This window comes from Salvelinus sp. IW2-2015, linkage group LG18 (genome assembly GCF_002910315.2).
Source record: "Salvelinus sp. IW2-2015 linkage group LG18, ASM291031v2, whole genome shotgun sequence".
Classification (NCBI taxonomy): domain Eukaryota; kingdom Metazoa; phylum Chordata; class Actinopteri; order Salmoniformes; family Salmonidae; genus Salvelinus; species Salvelinus sp. IW2-2015.
Window position 1 is genome coordinate 44,442,184 of NC_036858.1, and position 15,721 is coordinate 44,457,904.

At 42.2% G+C, this 15,721-nt stretch overlaps 1 protein-coding gene across 1 annotated transcript in view; it reads right to left on the reverse strand.

Annotated features, from left to right (window-relative positions):
• The window catches only part of LOC111978446 (pro-neuregulin-3, membrane-bound isoform-like), a 528,893-nt gene extending 516,114 nt beyond the window's left edge, over positions 1-12,779 (reverse strand). Inside the window, exon 1 of the mRNA XM_024008516.2 lies at positions 10,722-12,779. Coding sequence (XP_023864284.2) covers positions 10,722-11,433 — 712 coding nt within the window. The 5' untranslated portion in view covers positions 11,434-12,779. The remainder of the gene's footprint in view (positions 1-10,721) is intronic.
• Between the last annotated feature and the right edge of the window lie 2,942 nt (positions 12,780-15,721).

Here is a 15,721-nt window from a genome sequence, read left to right on the forward strand (position 1 = left end):
GTTTGCTCATCAGGACAGTCTTAATGGGTTTTGGCTGACAGAGACAGCTCTCTATGCCAATAATAAAGGGTGATGTGGGGTAGAGAGAAAGGAAAGGAGCCCTGTGCGAGAAAACCAGGCCCCCACCACATGCACAGCTCAAATGGATCTTAAAAGCTAAAAATAACAGCAGCAAAACGCTCTGCACTCATAATCAGAGCCTACGCATGAACACAGGGCTTTGCTAAACTGCTGAGAGGCAAAAGGCCAAAGACACAAGATGGCCCTTCACTTCCTCAGATGACTCACATAATGTATATGAACACACACCCAAATGTGTGTATGCACCTACAAGCACTGGGTCACACACACACAAGCATGCTTACACACATTCAATTAATGGAATATATTTATCTTCAAGAAAACAGCAATTTAATCTGCATGATTAAAATTAGTTAGGGTAAATAATTGGCAGCAAACACATTTAACGATGATTCTCAATAGCTCAAGGTATGTTAATGGACATTAAAAACATGTGGTGTCCAGGGAAGATTATGATGATAGGGAAACAGGGAGAATGGGAATACAGAATTAAAATATGAGACAACACAGCGGAAATGGGGAAACAAAAGGGTGAGAGAGCCATCCTCCAGAAGACTGCCACGGCAGCACAAATACGCCGCTACAGTGGCAAGAAAAAGTATGTGAACCCTTTGGAATTACCTGGATTTCTGCATAAATTGCTCATCAAATTTGATCTGGTCTTCATCTAAGTCACAACAATAGACAAACATGGTGTGCTTAAACTAATAACACATCAATTATTGTATTTTTTTTGTCTATATTGAATACATGATTTAAACATTCACATTGTAGGTTGGAAAAGGTATGTGAACCCCTAGGCTAATGAACCCCTAGACTTCTCCAAAAGCTAATTGAAGTCAGGAGTCAGCTAACCTGGAGTCCAATCAATGAGACGAGATTGCTTTTGGTTGGAACTGACTTGCTATATAAAAAACCCTCACAAAATTTGAGTTTGCTATTCACAAGAAGCATTGCCTGATATGAACCATGCCCTGAACAAAAGAGATCTCAGAAGACGTAAGATTAAGAATTGTTGACTTGCATAAAGCTGCAATGGGTTACAAAAGTATCTCTAAAAGCCTTGATGTTCATCAGTCCACGGAAAGACAAATTGTCTATAAATGAGCACAGCGCAAAATGCTCAATGTGGTTCTGTGGACAGAAGAAACTACAGTTGAGTTGTTTGGAAGGGACTCACAACACTGTGTGGAGAAAAAAAGGCACAGCACACCAACATCAAAACCTCATCCCAACTGTAAAGTATGGTGGAGGGAGCATCATGGTTTGGGGCTGCTATGCTGCCTCAGGGCCTGGAAAGATTACTATCATCGACAGAAAAATGAATTCCCAAGTGTATCAAGCCATTTTGCAGGAGAATGTAAGGCTATCTGTCCACCAATTGAAGCTCAACAGAAGTTGGGTGATGCAACACAAAACACAGAAGTAAATCAGCCTTCTGGAGTGGCCCAGCCAGAGTCCATACCTCAACCCAATTGAGATGCTGTGGCATGACCTCAAGACAGCAGTTCACACCAGACATCCCAAGAATATTGCTGAACTGAAACAGTTTTGTAAAGAGGAATGGTCCAAAATTCCTCCTGACCGTTGTGCAGGTCTGATCCGCAACTACAGAAAGCTTTTGGATGAGGTTATTGCTGCCAAAGGAGGGTCAACCAGTTATTAAATCCAAAGGTTCACATACTTTCCCCCCCCCTGCACGGTGAATGTTTACACGGTGTGTTCAATAAAGACATCAAAACGTGTAATTGTTTGTGTGTTATTAGTTTAAGCAGACTGTGTTTGTCTATTGTTGTGACCTAGATGAAGATCAGATCAAATTGTATGACCAATTTATGCAGAAAGGGTTCACATACTTTTTCTTGCCACTGTAATCAGTGATCATTCAAATGAGCACACTTACTCTCTCGTGCACCATGCCAAAACATTCCATGCACACTCCCAGACACTCACACCAACACTATGGGAAATTGAAAACAAAGTAGAGCAAGCTCAGCACTGAAGCAATTACTCCAGTCAGGTGATATTTTACTCAGTGGTGGAATCAAATGAAACAGAATTGAATCATAAATGGACCTTGAGGGACATACTGAATCAATGCAGAGCATAGATGAACTTGCCTTTGACTTGAATCAATTAAATAATGTTTTAAGATAAATAATGACGGCTGCAGCCCGATTCTTTATTTAGCCGCATGGTTATCAGCCAGGATGGACAAAACATTCTACTGTGCCATGTTTTGCCTTGATGAGCTCTACCGAGACGTGTGTATTCCTGTTGGGGTGTATTTTGGGTTAAAGTCTGGTCGCCCCCAAGAGGTGTCTTCCTCCTCAGTAGGCTATTTCTCTGGTCTGAGCTTGGCCAGTGTACTATGACAGACAGGCCAGGCTGTTAGTTGTTTAAGGCCTGCATTTATAATGCTGCCTGCTTGGTTCCTCAAAGCCGTTACAGAGTAATTGGCTACAAACCAGCTACTGACCGTGGCTAGAATCAAAACACTTACAAGAGGATGTAGGAATTGTAAAAGTGAAGGTGAGGTATATTTTAAATCAATTTGCATGAATGCATATTGAACATATTCGAGAACATACAGTATTTAAGTCATGAATATGCTACATTTCTAGGAATATTGATAGGCCTAGTAGAACATCTGTACATTAAGTTCCCTGGATGTCTTGTTCATTCATAAGAATGATTGAATTGCAGGATGAGCAAAACGTCAGATAACAAAATATCTGCAGAACAACACATAATGTATATGTTATACTGACCATAATGATCCAGTGCAAGGGATATTTTTGAGAGCAGCTTTGACATTTACTGATATGCTAATATTGAAGACACAGCTCCTAAGGAAAGCCTCCATTCTAAACATTCTGATAAACCTATACAATCTCTTTAAGAGCCTGATAGAGATATAATACTGTATCTATCGTATTTAAGCTAGGAAGATGGGCTGCTCAAACAAATCACAATAAGTACTGCACCAGAAACAGCAGCATTTTATTATTCATAATGCCTACGGTAGATAAWAGGGCAATACCTCATAATTATCACCCTTACTTCTGTGTAGGCAATGGGACATGTTTTAATGGCGATCAGCATTTGAAGTGGAGTTCAAACAGTGCTTCTGATGTCCAAGAAAAATACAAGCTAGGCTAAAGTATGGTTGCTCCAGAAATTAACATTCCAGGAATGTTAGACAAATTGTTTCTTTCTGCAACCTCGCAAAGTGGCAATTACTAATGTTAGCCTATAATACAATCATGAGGCTGGGGCATTGCATCATTTCTGCAATGTCTGTATACTGTCATCAGTAAGGACTAACACTTCTTTGTTGTCCCTGTTCGGAGTAAAGTGGCAATCCATCTCTGGAGGACAAGTGGAGCTGGGGTCTGCAATCCAAAACATATTAACTGATCTCACATCTCGCAGCCATAGACATGCGGGGAACCTCATCTAATCAGGCCTGCTTAAAACGGAATTCATTATCAAAAGCCCCTCTGATAAAAAGGATGCATCTCTAGCATTCAGCCGCTTTGTACTCCATCATCTTTGGGAGCAATGGGATTGCTAGACATGTTACTGGGCAGAGGAAGGTAGTTTCTATGTTCGGTTAAGGCTACCCTGGGTTGCCCTGCTTTAAAGAAGCAATGGAGCATCTCCTGGTGAAACATCTTTAGAAAACATCTTGTCAGCGCTCAGACAATTGAGATGTTACACTGTGTCATATTGTCTTGCTTATATCCATATCTCTTCTATCCGATTTATAAACCATAAGCCATTTTTCAGTCTTTATTTTTTTGTTGTCATAGGGCATCGTCAATTATTCAAATGTTCCTCTACTTATTGAACATGTTTCCTTTTCTGCACATTCATATTTAAAGGCTCTTCCCTCCTCAGGACATTTCAGCAGGATAAATCAATGTGACATGAAGCTTTATTGAGACAGCTTCAGAGAGGAATTCAATCTAATGGCACTGCATGAGAGTGTATTTCTGCATGCTATCAGCGATGCAGGTTCAGAAGTATTCAAATCGATTGAAATGCTAATTCAAATCAGCTTAATGAGAACCCCTGCTTGACTATTCATAATAAATAATTTGATTTGGCCATTGTTACTGTTACTGGGGAACCATTTTCAAGACTTGGTGATTGAGCAAACCTTATTTTAATGGAAGCACTCCTTGAGCTAGGCCTATAACCAACTATCAATAACTGATGAAGATCAAATTGTATTTGTCACATGCTTCAACAGCTGTAGACTAACAGTGAAATGCTTACTTAAGGGTTATTTTCCATCAATGCAGAGTTTAAGATAAAGATAAAAAATTGAAATAGTGACATGAGGAATAAATACAAAGTGAATAACGAATAACAATAACAAGTGAAAATAACATGGCTATATACAGGAAGTACCAGTACTGCATCGATGCGCAGGGGTGCGAGTTAATTGAGGTACTGTAGCAATTTGCATATTGGTAGGGATAAAGTGACTAGGCAACAGGATAGATAATGGACAGTAGCAGCAGCATATGTGGTGTGTGTGTGTGTGGAGTCAGTATGCATGTGTGTGCATGTTATTTGTGTGTGGGCATATGCAATGTGTGTGCATGTGTGTGTTGGGGTGTCAGTGTAAGTATGTGTGAGTGTGTGGGAGAGTGCAAAAAGGGAGACCAGTTAAGAATCACATCTTGTTAGTCTAACTAACTGATGAATGAGCTCAATGATAGATGAGACTGGAGCCATGTCTGATCACCCAGCTTTGATTCATTATGTACTTTGATCTAATTCCCAAATCTCTTAGCATGTTAAAATTCACAGCATGTCATATATTGGAAAGCAGTCTGGGAAGAATCTCAGCATTCTGACTTTGGCAATGACTTTAACCATGCAATACTTCTTTCAACATCTCCATTTTAACATTGCATAACAAGCTATTGCATTGATATTTAATACAAAGGACTAAAATAGTTTAGGTTATGATTCTAGGAATATACTGAACAATATGATGATTTGACCACCAAACTCCAAAAAGGGACATGTCCAGGAGATGCCCATAAATCCTCTTTGAGGTGGGGAGCAATCTGATTTCAAGGATGTGCCATTCATCTCAGATTTCACTAGTCTAGGGGTCACAACTGACTGACAACTAGATCACCCCATCCCCACCTTGTCGGCACACATTCAAGCCGGCATGCATACACAAGGTACAGTTGAAGTCCGAAGTTTACATACACCTTAGCCAAATACATTTAAACTCAGTTTTTCACAATTCCTGACATTTAATCCTAGTAAAAATGCCCTGTCTTAGGTCAGTTAGGATCACCACTTTATTTTAAGAATGTGTAATGTCAGAATATAAGTAGAGATTATTTATTTCAGATTTAATTTATTTTATCACATTCCAAGTGGGTCAGAAGTTTACATACACTCAATTAGTATTTGGTAGCATTGCCTTTAAATTGTTTAACTTGGGTCAAACATTTCGGGTAGCATTCCACAAGCTTCCCACAATAAGTTGGGTGAATTTTGGCCCATTCCTCCTGACAGAGCTGGTGTAACTGAGTCAGGTTTGTAGGCCTCCTTGCTCGAACATGCTTTTTCAGTTCTGCCCACAAATGTTCTATAGGATTGAGGTTGGCGCTTTGTGATGGCCACTCCAATACCTTGACTTTGTTGTCCTTAAGCCATTTTGCTACAACTTTGGAAGTATGCTTGGGGTCATTGTCCATTTGGAAGAACCATTTGCGACCAAGCTTTAAGTTCCTGACTGATGTCTTGAGATGTTGCTTCAATATATCCACATAATTTTCCTACCTCATGATGCCATCTATTTTATTAAGTACACCAATCCCTGCTGTAGCAAAGCACCACCACAACGTGATGCTGCCACCCCCGTGCATCACGTTGGGATGGTGTTCTTCGGATGGCAAGCCTCCCCCTTTTTACTCCAAACATAACAATGGTCATTATGGCCAAACAATTCTATTTTTGTTTCATGAGACCAGAGGACATTCATCCAAAAAGTATGATCTTTGTCCCCATGTGCAGTTGCAAACCGTAGTCTGATTTGTGGCGGTTTTGGAGCAGTGGCTTCTTCCTTGCTGAGTGGCCTTTCAGGTTATGTCGATATTGGACTTGTTTTTCTGTGGATATAGATACTTTTGTACCTGTTTCCTCCAGCATCTTCACAAGGTCCTTTGCTGTTGTTCTGGGATTGATTAGCACTTTTCGCACCAATGTACGTTAATCTCTAGGAGACAGAACGCGTCTCCTTCCTGAGCGGTTTGACGGCTGCGTGGTCCCATGGTGTTTATACTTGCGTACTATTGTTTGTACAGATGAACGTGGTACCTTCAGGCGTTTGGAAATTGCTCCCAAGGATGAACCAGACTTGTGGGGGTCTCCAATTTTTATATGAGGTCTTGGCTGATTTCTTTGGACTTTCCCATGATGTCAAGCAAAGAGGCACTGAGTTTGAAGATAGGCCTTGAAATACATCTACAGGTACACCTCCAATTGACTCAAATTATGTCAATTAGCCTATCGGAAGCTTGTAAAGCCATAACATCATTTTCTGAAATTTTCCAAGCTGTTTAAAGGCACAGTCAACTTAGTGTATGTACATTTCGGACCCACTGGAATTGTGATACAGTGAGTTATAAGTGAAATAATCTGTCTGTAAACAATTGTTGGAAAAATTACTTGTGTCATGCACAAAGTAGATGTCCTAACCGATTTGCCAAAACTATAGTTTGTAAACAAGAAATTTGTGGAGTGGTTGAAAAACAAGTTTTAATGACTCCAACCTAAGTGTATGTAAACTTCCGACTTCAACTGTATAGTGTTATACACTCTTATTAAATCTGACCTAAAATCAGACGGACAACACATCAGTTAATGTCAGTTGATGATAAGGTTAATGTTCACTCTTCCTGTACTGTAGCTGGATCTGTGGTTCAGTATATTGAATTGCCTGAGGCCTCATGAGGAGGAATATGCCCACCAAAAATGGGAATGGGCTCCCCTTCCTCTTAGACTAGAGGCACGAGAGGATTGAAGAGATCCTAATAAATCTTGTTTATAGCAGCCATCAGATCATAAAGGGCTCTGATTCCACATTGGACTGTCAAATCAACAGAATAAAGAAGCAGTAAATTACGTCTGTGAAACATAGGCTAATATGTTTGTGTTTTACTTGAAAAACAACACACGTTTGATGGGTAGACCTATTGTATGTTATAGAATCTAATAAGTGACAACGTCTCAATGAACACAGTCTTATACAGTACAAAACACTGTATATCTGTCACGCCCTGGCCTTAGTATTCTTTGTTTTCTTTATTATTTTAGTTAGGTCAGGGTGTGACATGGGGAATGTTTGTGTTTTGGGTGGTTATATGGTAAAGGGGGTGTTGGGTTTAGTGTATGGGTTTGTGTTGAGTGAATGTTTTCTAGGTATGTCTATGGTTGAGTGTATGTTTCTAGGTATGTCTATGGTTGCCTGAGTGGTTCTCAATCAGAGACAGATGTCTTTCATTTGTCTCTGATTGGGAGCCATATTTAAGGCAGCCATAGGCATCATGCATTTGTGGGGTAATTGTCTATGTTGCATGTTTTTGCACTTAGTCATTTATAGCTTCACGTTCGTCTATTTGTTGTTTTGTTTAGTTTTTCTTCTTCTAAATAAAGAGAAGATGTATTTTTCACACGCTGCGCCTTGGTCCTCTCTCTCTCCCTTTGACGATCGTGACAATATCAATACAATCCCAACTACAGGTATGCTTGTAACCGCATGATGGGTGTGACTGATAGGTGTGCAATTCTGTTGAGCTGCTCCACCAGAGTGATAAGAAATTCATCTGAATTAAAGTTGGCTTGGGTGAAATGCAATCTAGCAGAGTGCCGGTGAATGATGCCAACGCATGGCTGCTTGACACCCTGATCCAATATTCAATGCCTAGGACAAAGTAACATTCCTTTCAAACTGCATTACTGCTGAAAGGCCACCTGAACATAACGGATGACCTCCATGGAAGAGGTCATCCGGCCGACAAGTGGACAAGTAATCCTTAGCAAATATACACGTACACACCTTCTAGTCGAGTCATTAGAAACATGTCTTGTCTTTCTGGGAGTAGAACATCCTTCTAGTACTGGAAAATAACCAGATAAAGACTTGTGTAGGAACTGCACTGACTTTTTTGTTGATAGTATTGATAGTTTTATGTACATTCGCATTCAGAATGTATTATCTAAAAGGATAAAAGTATTGCGTGGAGTGGAAGTTCTCAGTGTAAGCGCCTTCCGTTTAAATGAATGAATGTGTGATAAGATAGGCACTACATTAATTAGGATAATTCAGTATATACAAAAAGCATATTTAAATATTAAGGAAAAGATGCACTTTTGAAATTGCGAACAATGTGTGAGAGGATGGAAGATTGGATATAGGGCGAAGGGCAAGTGAGATTACAGTTGGCTGCTGCAGCATACTGGAGAAGTTACATTTCCCTTGGGATATCCATCACTGGGGCATAACGGTTTTCGGGAGCACTTGCTCGCGAAATGGCATTCTTAAAATGGTTGATTAATAAATGAATGTTTAATAATACAACACCAGCAGTAGACAGGCAAGGGAATTGAGTGTGTATTTATTGATAACTTGATGCAGGCTCAACTTTGTGTAGTTCAAGGATCAAAATAGACAATGTGATGGGGAAATTATATCTATTGTTGGACTAATGCTTATGATTGCCTTTGAGCACAATGGAATAAATTCCATAACTGTTTCTCTATAACATCGGTCAACACTAAGATATGCTGGATGACATCTGCTGTCGAATTCTCATCGTACCGCTATATCTACAGCTGTAGCTATGCTGTCTGGGTAATTACTAGGAGTGTATATGTTAGTATGGCAGAAGGAAGAGTGCACATCAGAGAATGAAATTCAACACTTTTTGCAAAATGATTTACTCTTGCAGAGGCACAGACACTTTGAGATGCTCCAGCATTAACAGAAGGCCTGCAGTCATAGGTACAAAGTTGATTGATCACTGCAGGAAAATCCCTCTTGCACAAATCAATAGGCTATGGTGATCCAACGACCAGAGTCAAGGACAGCAGGGTGGATAGAACTTGGAGAGCATATCATTGTTGTTTACCGATTGATCCAGTCTTAGTACAGTAAATAGGCTAATCAACTATGTTATACTGAACATGCATACTGGAGGCCTTGCTCATTGAAAGCTTGGCAAAGATAAGTCAATCCAGTCCAGCCTTAGTAATTCAACAAAATGTGAATGTATAGTCTTCAAATAGCAATCCCTGTAAATTCAGCTTGCCTACACAACTAAAAACACTTCTCCCTTTTTATTCCCTTCAAATCTCATTTGGATTTGCTCTACTGAAAGCCATTACCAATAAATGCGGGCAATCAGACACATGAAAACATACTTTCTGCTTAGGGGCAAAGTTGCAGAATATTACGCCATTCTAGTGCATTCATCATGACACATGGAATGGTTCTTTGTTTCTCCTGTATTCATTTAGCAGTGGCGCACCGCTGCTGCTAAATTGTTGCCGCCACACGTGGGGGACATTTCGGGAAAGAAAACGCTTTCAGTGTAAACTTAAACGACTAAAATCAGACAAAGTTTATAGAAAAGATAATTGACCACTCGTTTATGCCTGCTACGTTAGGTTAGCTTAATGGCATCATGTGTAGAATTGCAGAAAATGTGCTTAAAAATTGCAGCATTTTCTCTAAGCTCTATGAAAAAAAAACACGCTTGTTGCTAATAGCACATCTGCCCTGTTCCTGGAGTGCTGCAGGTACAGCAGGATTTTGTTCCAACTAGGCAACCAACTGAGCTAATTGATCAGTGCAATGCCTAAATTCAACACACCTGGTTTTCCAAGTCGGTTAAATCAAAAACATGGACCAGGTTAGCCAACCCCTGGGCTATGGTCAAATATTTTTTGAATGTTTATTCATTTAAAAAGGTCACTGGAGAGGACCTTCTCAACGTCCTTCTACAAACAATCCTGGGGGGGGGGGGGGGGGCGCATGCCTCCGTGACCTCCCACTTCCTTTGCCACCGCAGCAAAAAAAATGATCTAGAGGAAACATTACATTTCCCCCTACAGCTTGTAAAAGAGAAAATGGAATCTGGCGAGAATGCTTAAAGTAAACTTCCCTGAAAACCAAACGATACAGATGCCCATCAATAGATCAATCCATTACACTGGATCATTAATTCCTGCAGCTTCTACCCTTCCATAGGGGGAGTTACCAGCCATAACCAAAACAGCAGTATATTCGTCTTTTATCCAAAAATAATGTTTCCCTTTGTGAATTTCACGTCGTAAAAACGGCTATAGAACACATTACCACACTATACAACAATTCTTCTCAGGATTAAGCTTCTATTACACAGGTATTTTGTGTCTTGATTAAAAAAGATACAGATAAACAGATGTTAATCACCCAACGAAGGCACATTTTACTTTTATGCTACATTTGAAAAACAAAAACAGCCAATGTCTGTGAGTAATCACACATTAAAATAAATAGTGATCACTCTCTAGATTTTTCCAAAACCAAGCAGGAATTAGAGATAGCTGTGACTTACATGTTTTTCGGTTCACATGGGTCCGTGTGGGGGTGGTGGCAGGCCTCTCCATGGAGTGCTTGTGTGTCCACATTTCTGTGGAGTCATGCAGCACGGTGGGGTTAAAAGGAGAGGGGCTGGAGGTGGTAAAAATGGCAACTGGCGCAGCGGTGGTTGTGGTAATAACAGGGCCTTGTGGTCCTCCGCCCCCAGAGTTGCCTTGGCGTTGTGTGGTGCTGCGAGGTGTAACTTGGCTGCCTGATGCACCACCCACCTTGGCGGTAGTAGTGGTGCCACTGGGGTGGTGTGCAACAACAGTTCGAGTTCTGCCCCTCACCACTGTGACGGTGGTTGAGGTGGGGTTTGCCATGGTAGTAGTGGTTGTAGTGGTAGTGTCTGAGTTCTTGGGGAAGGTGCTGGGCTTGGAGAGATGGGGGGGAAACATGGGGTCCTGTCCTATACCCTTAGCGTCCACCAGGTCTGTAGGCACGTAGTCCCTAACAGAGCCCACCACAATCCATTTGAGCAGCATCAGGCTTAGTCCCAAGCCAATGAAGCCTATGAGCAGAGGAACCACACATAGCCATGTCTGCTGGCGTGGCCACACGGTGCAGCCTCCACAGCGCAGGGGCCCTGGCTCTTGGCCTTGGGCCTGCTCTCGCTCCCTACTCCCCTCTGGACACTCCTCCAGGATCACCGCCCCGGATGTGACTGCTCCGGAGCTCTCGCTCATCCTGCGCACGGCTTAGCAAGGGTTAATCTTGGGGCCAGGCGCATGACAGGCATGGGAAGCACGAGCCAGAATGGCAGCCGGCAATGCCGGACATCGAGAAAGAAACACACACAATGAGATGGTCACAAACACATACATACACAGAAACGTACAGACAAACACTCAGACAAACTCAGAGACGCACAACAGAGGTGGAACAATCTGATGTAGATGTGGAATGATCTTTTGTCCAGTTTGAGTCCTGTCCAAAAGCAACCCAGACCTCCAACTCCAAGGACAATCCAAAAATAATTGATGAAGAGGAGAATAGAAAGAAGACAGTGAGAGACAAACAGCTGTAAATCCGTCTATGAAGACACCTTGTCGCAGCACCTGCACACTCATCTGTTGGCACTGATCAAACCCAGACCTCTATTTCGCACCCTTTCTCTTTTCCACCGTCAATATTCCAAGATGGGGCGTTTTCGTTATGGACTGTTGAGAAAAACTTGCAGGGGTGGTTCTGATTCCCGCCTCTCAGCAGGCAAGGCAGATAGGATCCTGGGTTTCTCTCGCCTTAGCTGAGTCAGCTAGCCAGCCCCAGAAACCTGTCCCTCCCATCAGAGAGAAGAGAGATCAGCCCTGGGTGTGTCGTTGCTCCCTCTCCAGACCCCCGCTGTCTACAACATCCCCGCTCACAAGGGATTCTCCTTTTATGTTTTGGAGAAAAACCAAGCCCACTCCCAGCACTCAGTTGCTTGCTATTCTCCAGTGGGGAAAAATACAAAATCAATTGATGGCAACAAGAAGAAAAAATAACCCTGGAGCTTAGAGATACAGAGAGAAAAGGAGGGGTGGGTGGTGGAGGTAGAAGGGTGGATAAATCTGTCGTTTGCTATGCTTTATCCCGTTCCTCAGGTTCCCCAAGCTGTCCGCTCAGCGCCCTGCTGTCTCTGTGCGCTGCCTGTTAATGCAGCAGAGACCTAGAAACCTGCCCTTATCCGCCAGCTACATTCCCGTACTGAGAGAAAGAAGAAGAGAGAGAAAGGATAAGGATCCTCTCAGAAAAAGACATTAAAGGATATATAGAAAGATAGAAGGAGCAGTTGAAAATACCCTGTACAACTCTTCTCCCGGCTCCTCTACCTCAGGTCCCTCTATGAGGAATTGCAGCCCTCCAGTCAATGTTGCAGTTTTGGCTGGTTTCTGTCCCATTAGGGACTGCTACCGGATGATTAGAGATCTCCACCGCGGACGCTGCAGCTTTACAGTCTGACACTCCTCTGGTTTTAGACGATGATGCTGATCTAGCAGACCAGTGGCTTTGGTATTCTAGTCAGGTAGACAGTTGCTATCCTGTGCTGCTGCTGCCGATGCTGAGAGAGAGCGAATGCAAACGAGAGAGAGAGAAAAAAAGCATAGACGGAGCACAGTGCACACTGGAAGAGGGAGAGAGAGACAGAGAGGGAGGGAGGGGGAGTGAGAGAGAGAGACGAGGTTGCACCTGCTAGCTCCACCAGCATTGGGAAGATGTTCTCTCTCTCCTAACACACAGAGAGAGAGAGAGAGAGAGAGAGAGAGAGAGAGAGAGAGAGAGAGAGAGAGTGCAATGAAGAATGCATGCACAAAATAGGGAGTGGAAGAGTGCAGAGAGAAGGAGAGATTGAGAGAGAGCCTGATCCTAGGCAAATCTCTGCAGTATTAGCAGAGGCAGTTACAGAACAGGCTGCATCTTAGCATTAGCAACACCGGCAGAGCAGAGTCACAAGGAATTGTCACTCACTCACATGGTGCCTCCCAGTTATGTATCTGGAACAGAGAGAGAGGAGGAGGGAAGGATGAGGCCGAGAGGGTAAGAGAAGGAGGACAAGAGAAAAACATTGAAGTGGAAAGGGTTGTGACATGAATGAAAAAATATAACATTCATCAGTGTTTAACAGGGAAATGGTGGTTTGGGGAATAGACCAGAAGCTCTGACAGTTAGGCCCATATTGTTAAGCTATAAACCCTGTCTGTCCTGCTAACCCCATCATCATGCCTCCTGTTTCACAGGGCAAAGATAAAAATCCACCAAAGATAACAGGGCATGGGAGGGTTAGTTGCAAAGCCCGCCTACAGTATGTGTCCCCAGGGGAAAGTAGAGCTAAGTTTTACACCCCTTAGAAATGCAGACATACCACCACGTTGTCTAACACAGGCTATTAAACACCACTGCAGAGACAAATTAATAAAAATAAAAAATATTTTAAGTGAAATAATGAGCTTTTCTCTGAAAATTCAGGAAGCTATTTTGACCTATGCACTAACAAGGTTTTTCAGCATATGCAGCTTTGACACCTGCTACAGTACTGTAGCTGTACTTATCTACTGTTCTTCAACAACAGATGTACTCACAAGCCTGATAGACAAGGTTCCAGCGAGGTCAGAAAGACACAGAGCAATGCTCACCTGCATATCCCCTTTTCCAGTAGCATGTTGGTTTGCATCCACATCACCCACACCATGTTGACTGTAAAGGGTACGTTTACACACACGGTGAGACAAACACGGGACCAAACGGGGAGGGACCTACCTACATGCCTGGTCACAAGAGGAATCACAGACATACATCAATACATGGATGCATTAACACATTTCTTAAAAATGCATCTGTGTGAGATTGTGTTTTCTCATAGATATACTCTCTCATTTGTTCATCCACATTTACACACACGCACGCACGCACGCACGCACGCACGCACGCACGCACGCACGCACGCAAACACACGCAAACACACACACACACACACACACTCTAACTTCTCTCCCCCTCTCCAGGCAGGGTAAAGACATTCCTTTCCCCAGAGTGGACCGGCTCCTCTACACCCTCCCAGAGTTCCAATAGGAGCCACCTGCTATCTAATAGGCTGCCGCTCTGCTTTCTTTGCCGACCACAAACACTTAGATATGAAAGTATTCATTGTTTAAGAAGTTTGAGAGTAGCTACAGTTTGAAAACACTTTTTATGTTTTTCAGGTGACCATGGTGACAGTCTATCACAGGGATGGGCAACTCCAGTCCTTTGGGCCTGATTGTGACACACTTGTTTCATCAGGTGTGTTAGCTATAGGGCTGTGGAAAAAAGTGGGACCCCAATCAGTCCCCTGAGGACTGGAGTTGCCCATCCCTGGTCTACCACGATGAGGATGACCCGATCCAGTCAACAGGCTCCGACTCAATGCAAGACCCAGCTTAATTCTAACAATCTGTTCCCTATAGCCCTCTCTGTTGCATGTGAATTGCTGTTGTTCATTACTCAATTACAATCATGTTGTTTAGGTTGACTTGAGTGAAAGATTGTTATGTTTTGGTATCGTAATACTTTATGTAACTGGTCTCATCACCTGCCTATTACATTTCAATAAGTTGTTTATGACACATAATTGCCAGAGTGTGAGGATAAGTCAGGCTAAGGACCTCACTGTTGTTAAATGCAAAATGAGTCAACAGCCATGTCGTGCAGAACAACATTGCCTGGACACTTGCCTATGTATGTTTTTGTGATGAGATTGTTGGCAATATGACCAAGGAGTTAGAGCACCTAGTACTGATGATGAAGGTAAGTATAGATGTAGCTATAATGTTCTAATTGTGTTTGCTAAAACAGTCACAACATTATGCTATTGTATGTAATTTTAGACAACCATATATTTGATTAGCAGCTAAAGTAGAGAGGTCGGGTTGACGCGATTTCTATTTGTAGCACTATGAATGTTTGGAGCTGATCTGCTCATGCCTGTGTCATAGTTCATCTGCATTGAATTGAATTGTGAATATGACTGAGATCATTAAACGAAATAAGTATGTTGAGGGTCAATGTTGTCAAGTTATAGCTAGCTAGCCAACTTCTGCCATGGCTGTTCCTGAGTTTTTTTTTCAACATCCTCTCTTTGGAGAGAGGTACGGCTGCTTAGATGGGACGTGAACCCTGGAGCTTGGCTAGCAACTACAACATCAACTAATAATGCAGGCTATCTGACTTGAAATCAGTTTTGAAAATGTCTGATATATGGCTGAGAACAAAAATACATTGTCCGTTAATGTTGTCAGGATATAACTTTAGCTAGCTAGCTAAAAATGTGTGTTACTAGCTAACTAGCAACTGCCAACAAGTAGCTACTAAAGATGAGAGTTGTGGCTAGGTTTCAGTTTGGATACGTCACAGCTTGGAATAAAGAACAGATAGATATCAAGACCCGCTTCATTCTCAATTTGAATGAGACTGTATGACCTGTAATACTAATTCTGTCCATCTTTTTCTGTTTCTCCT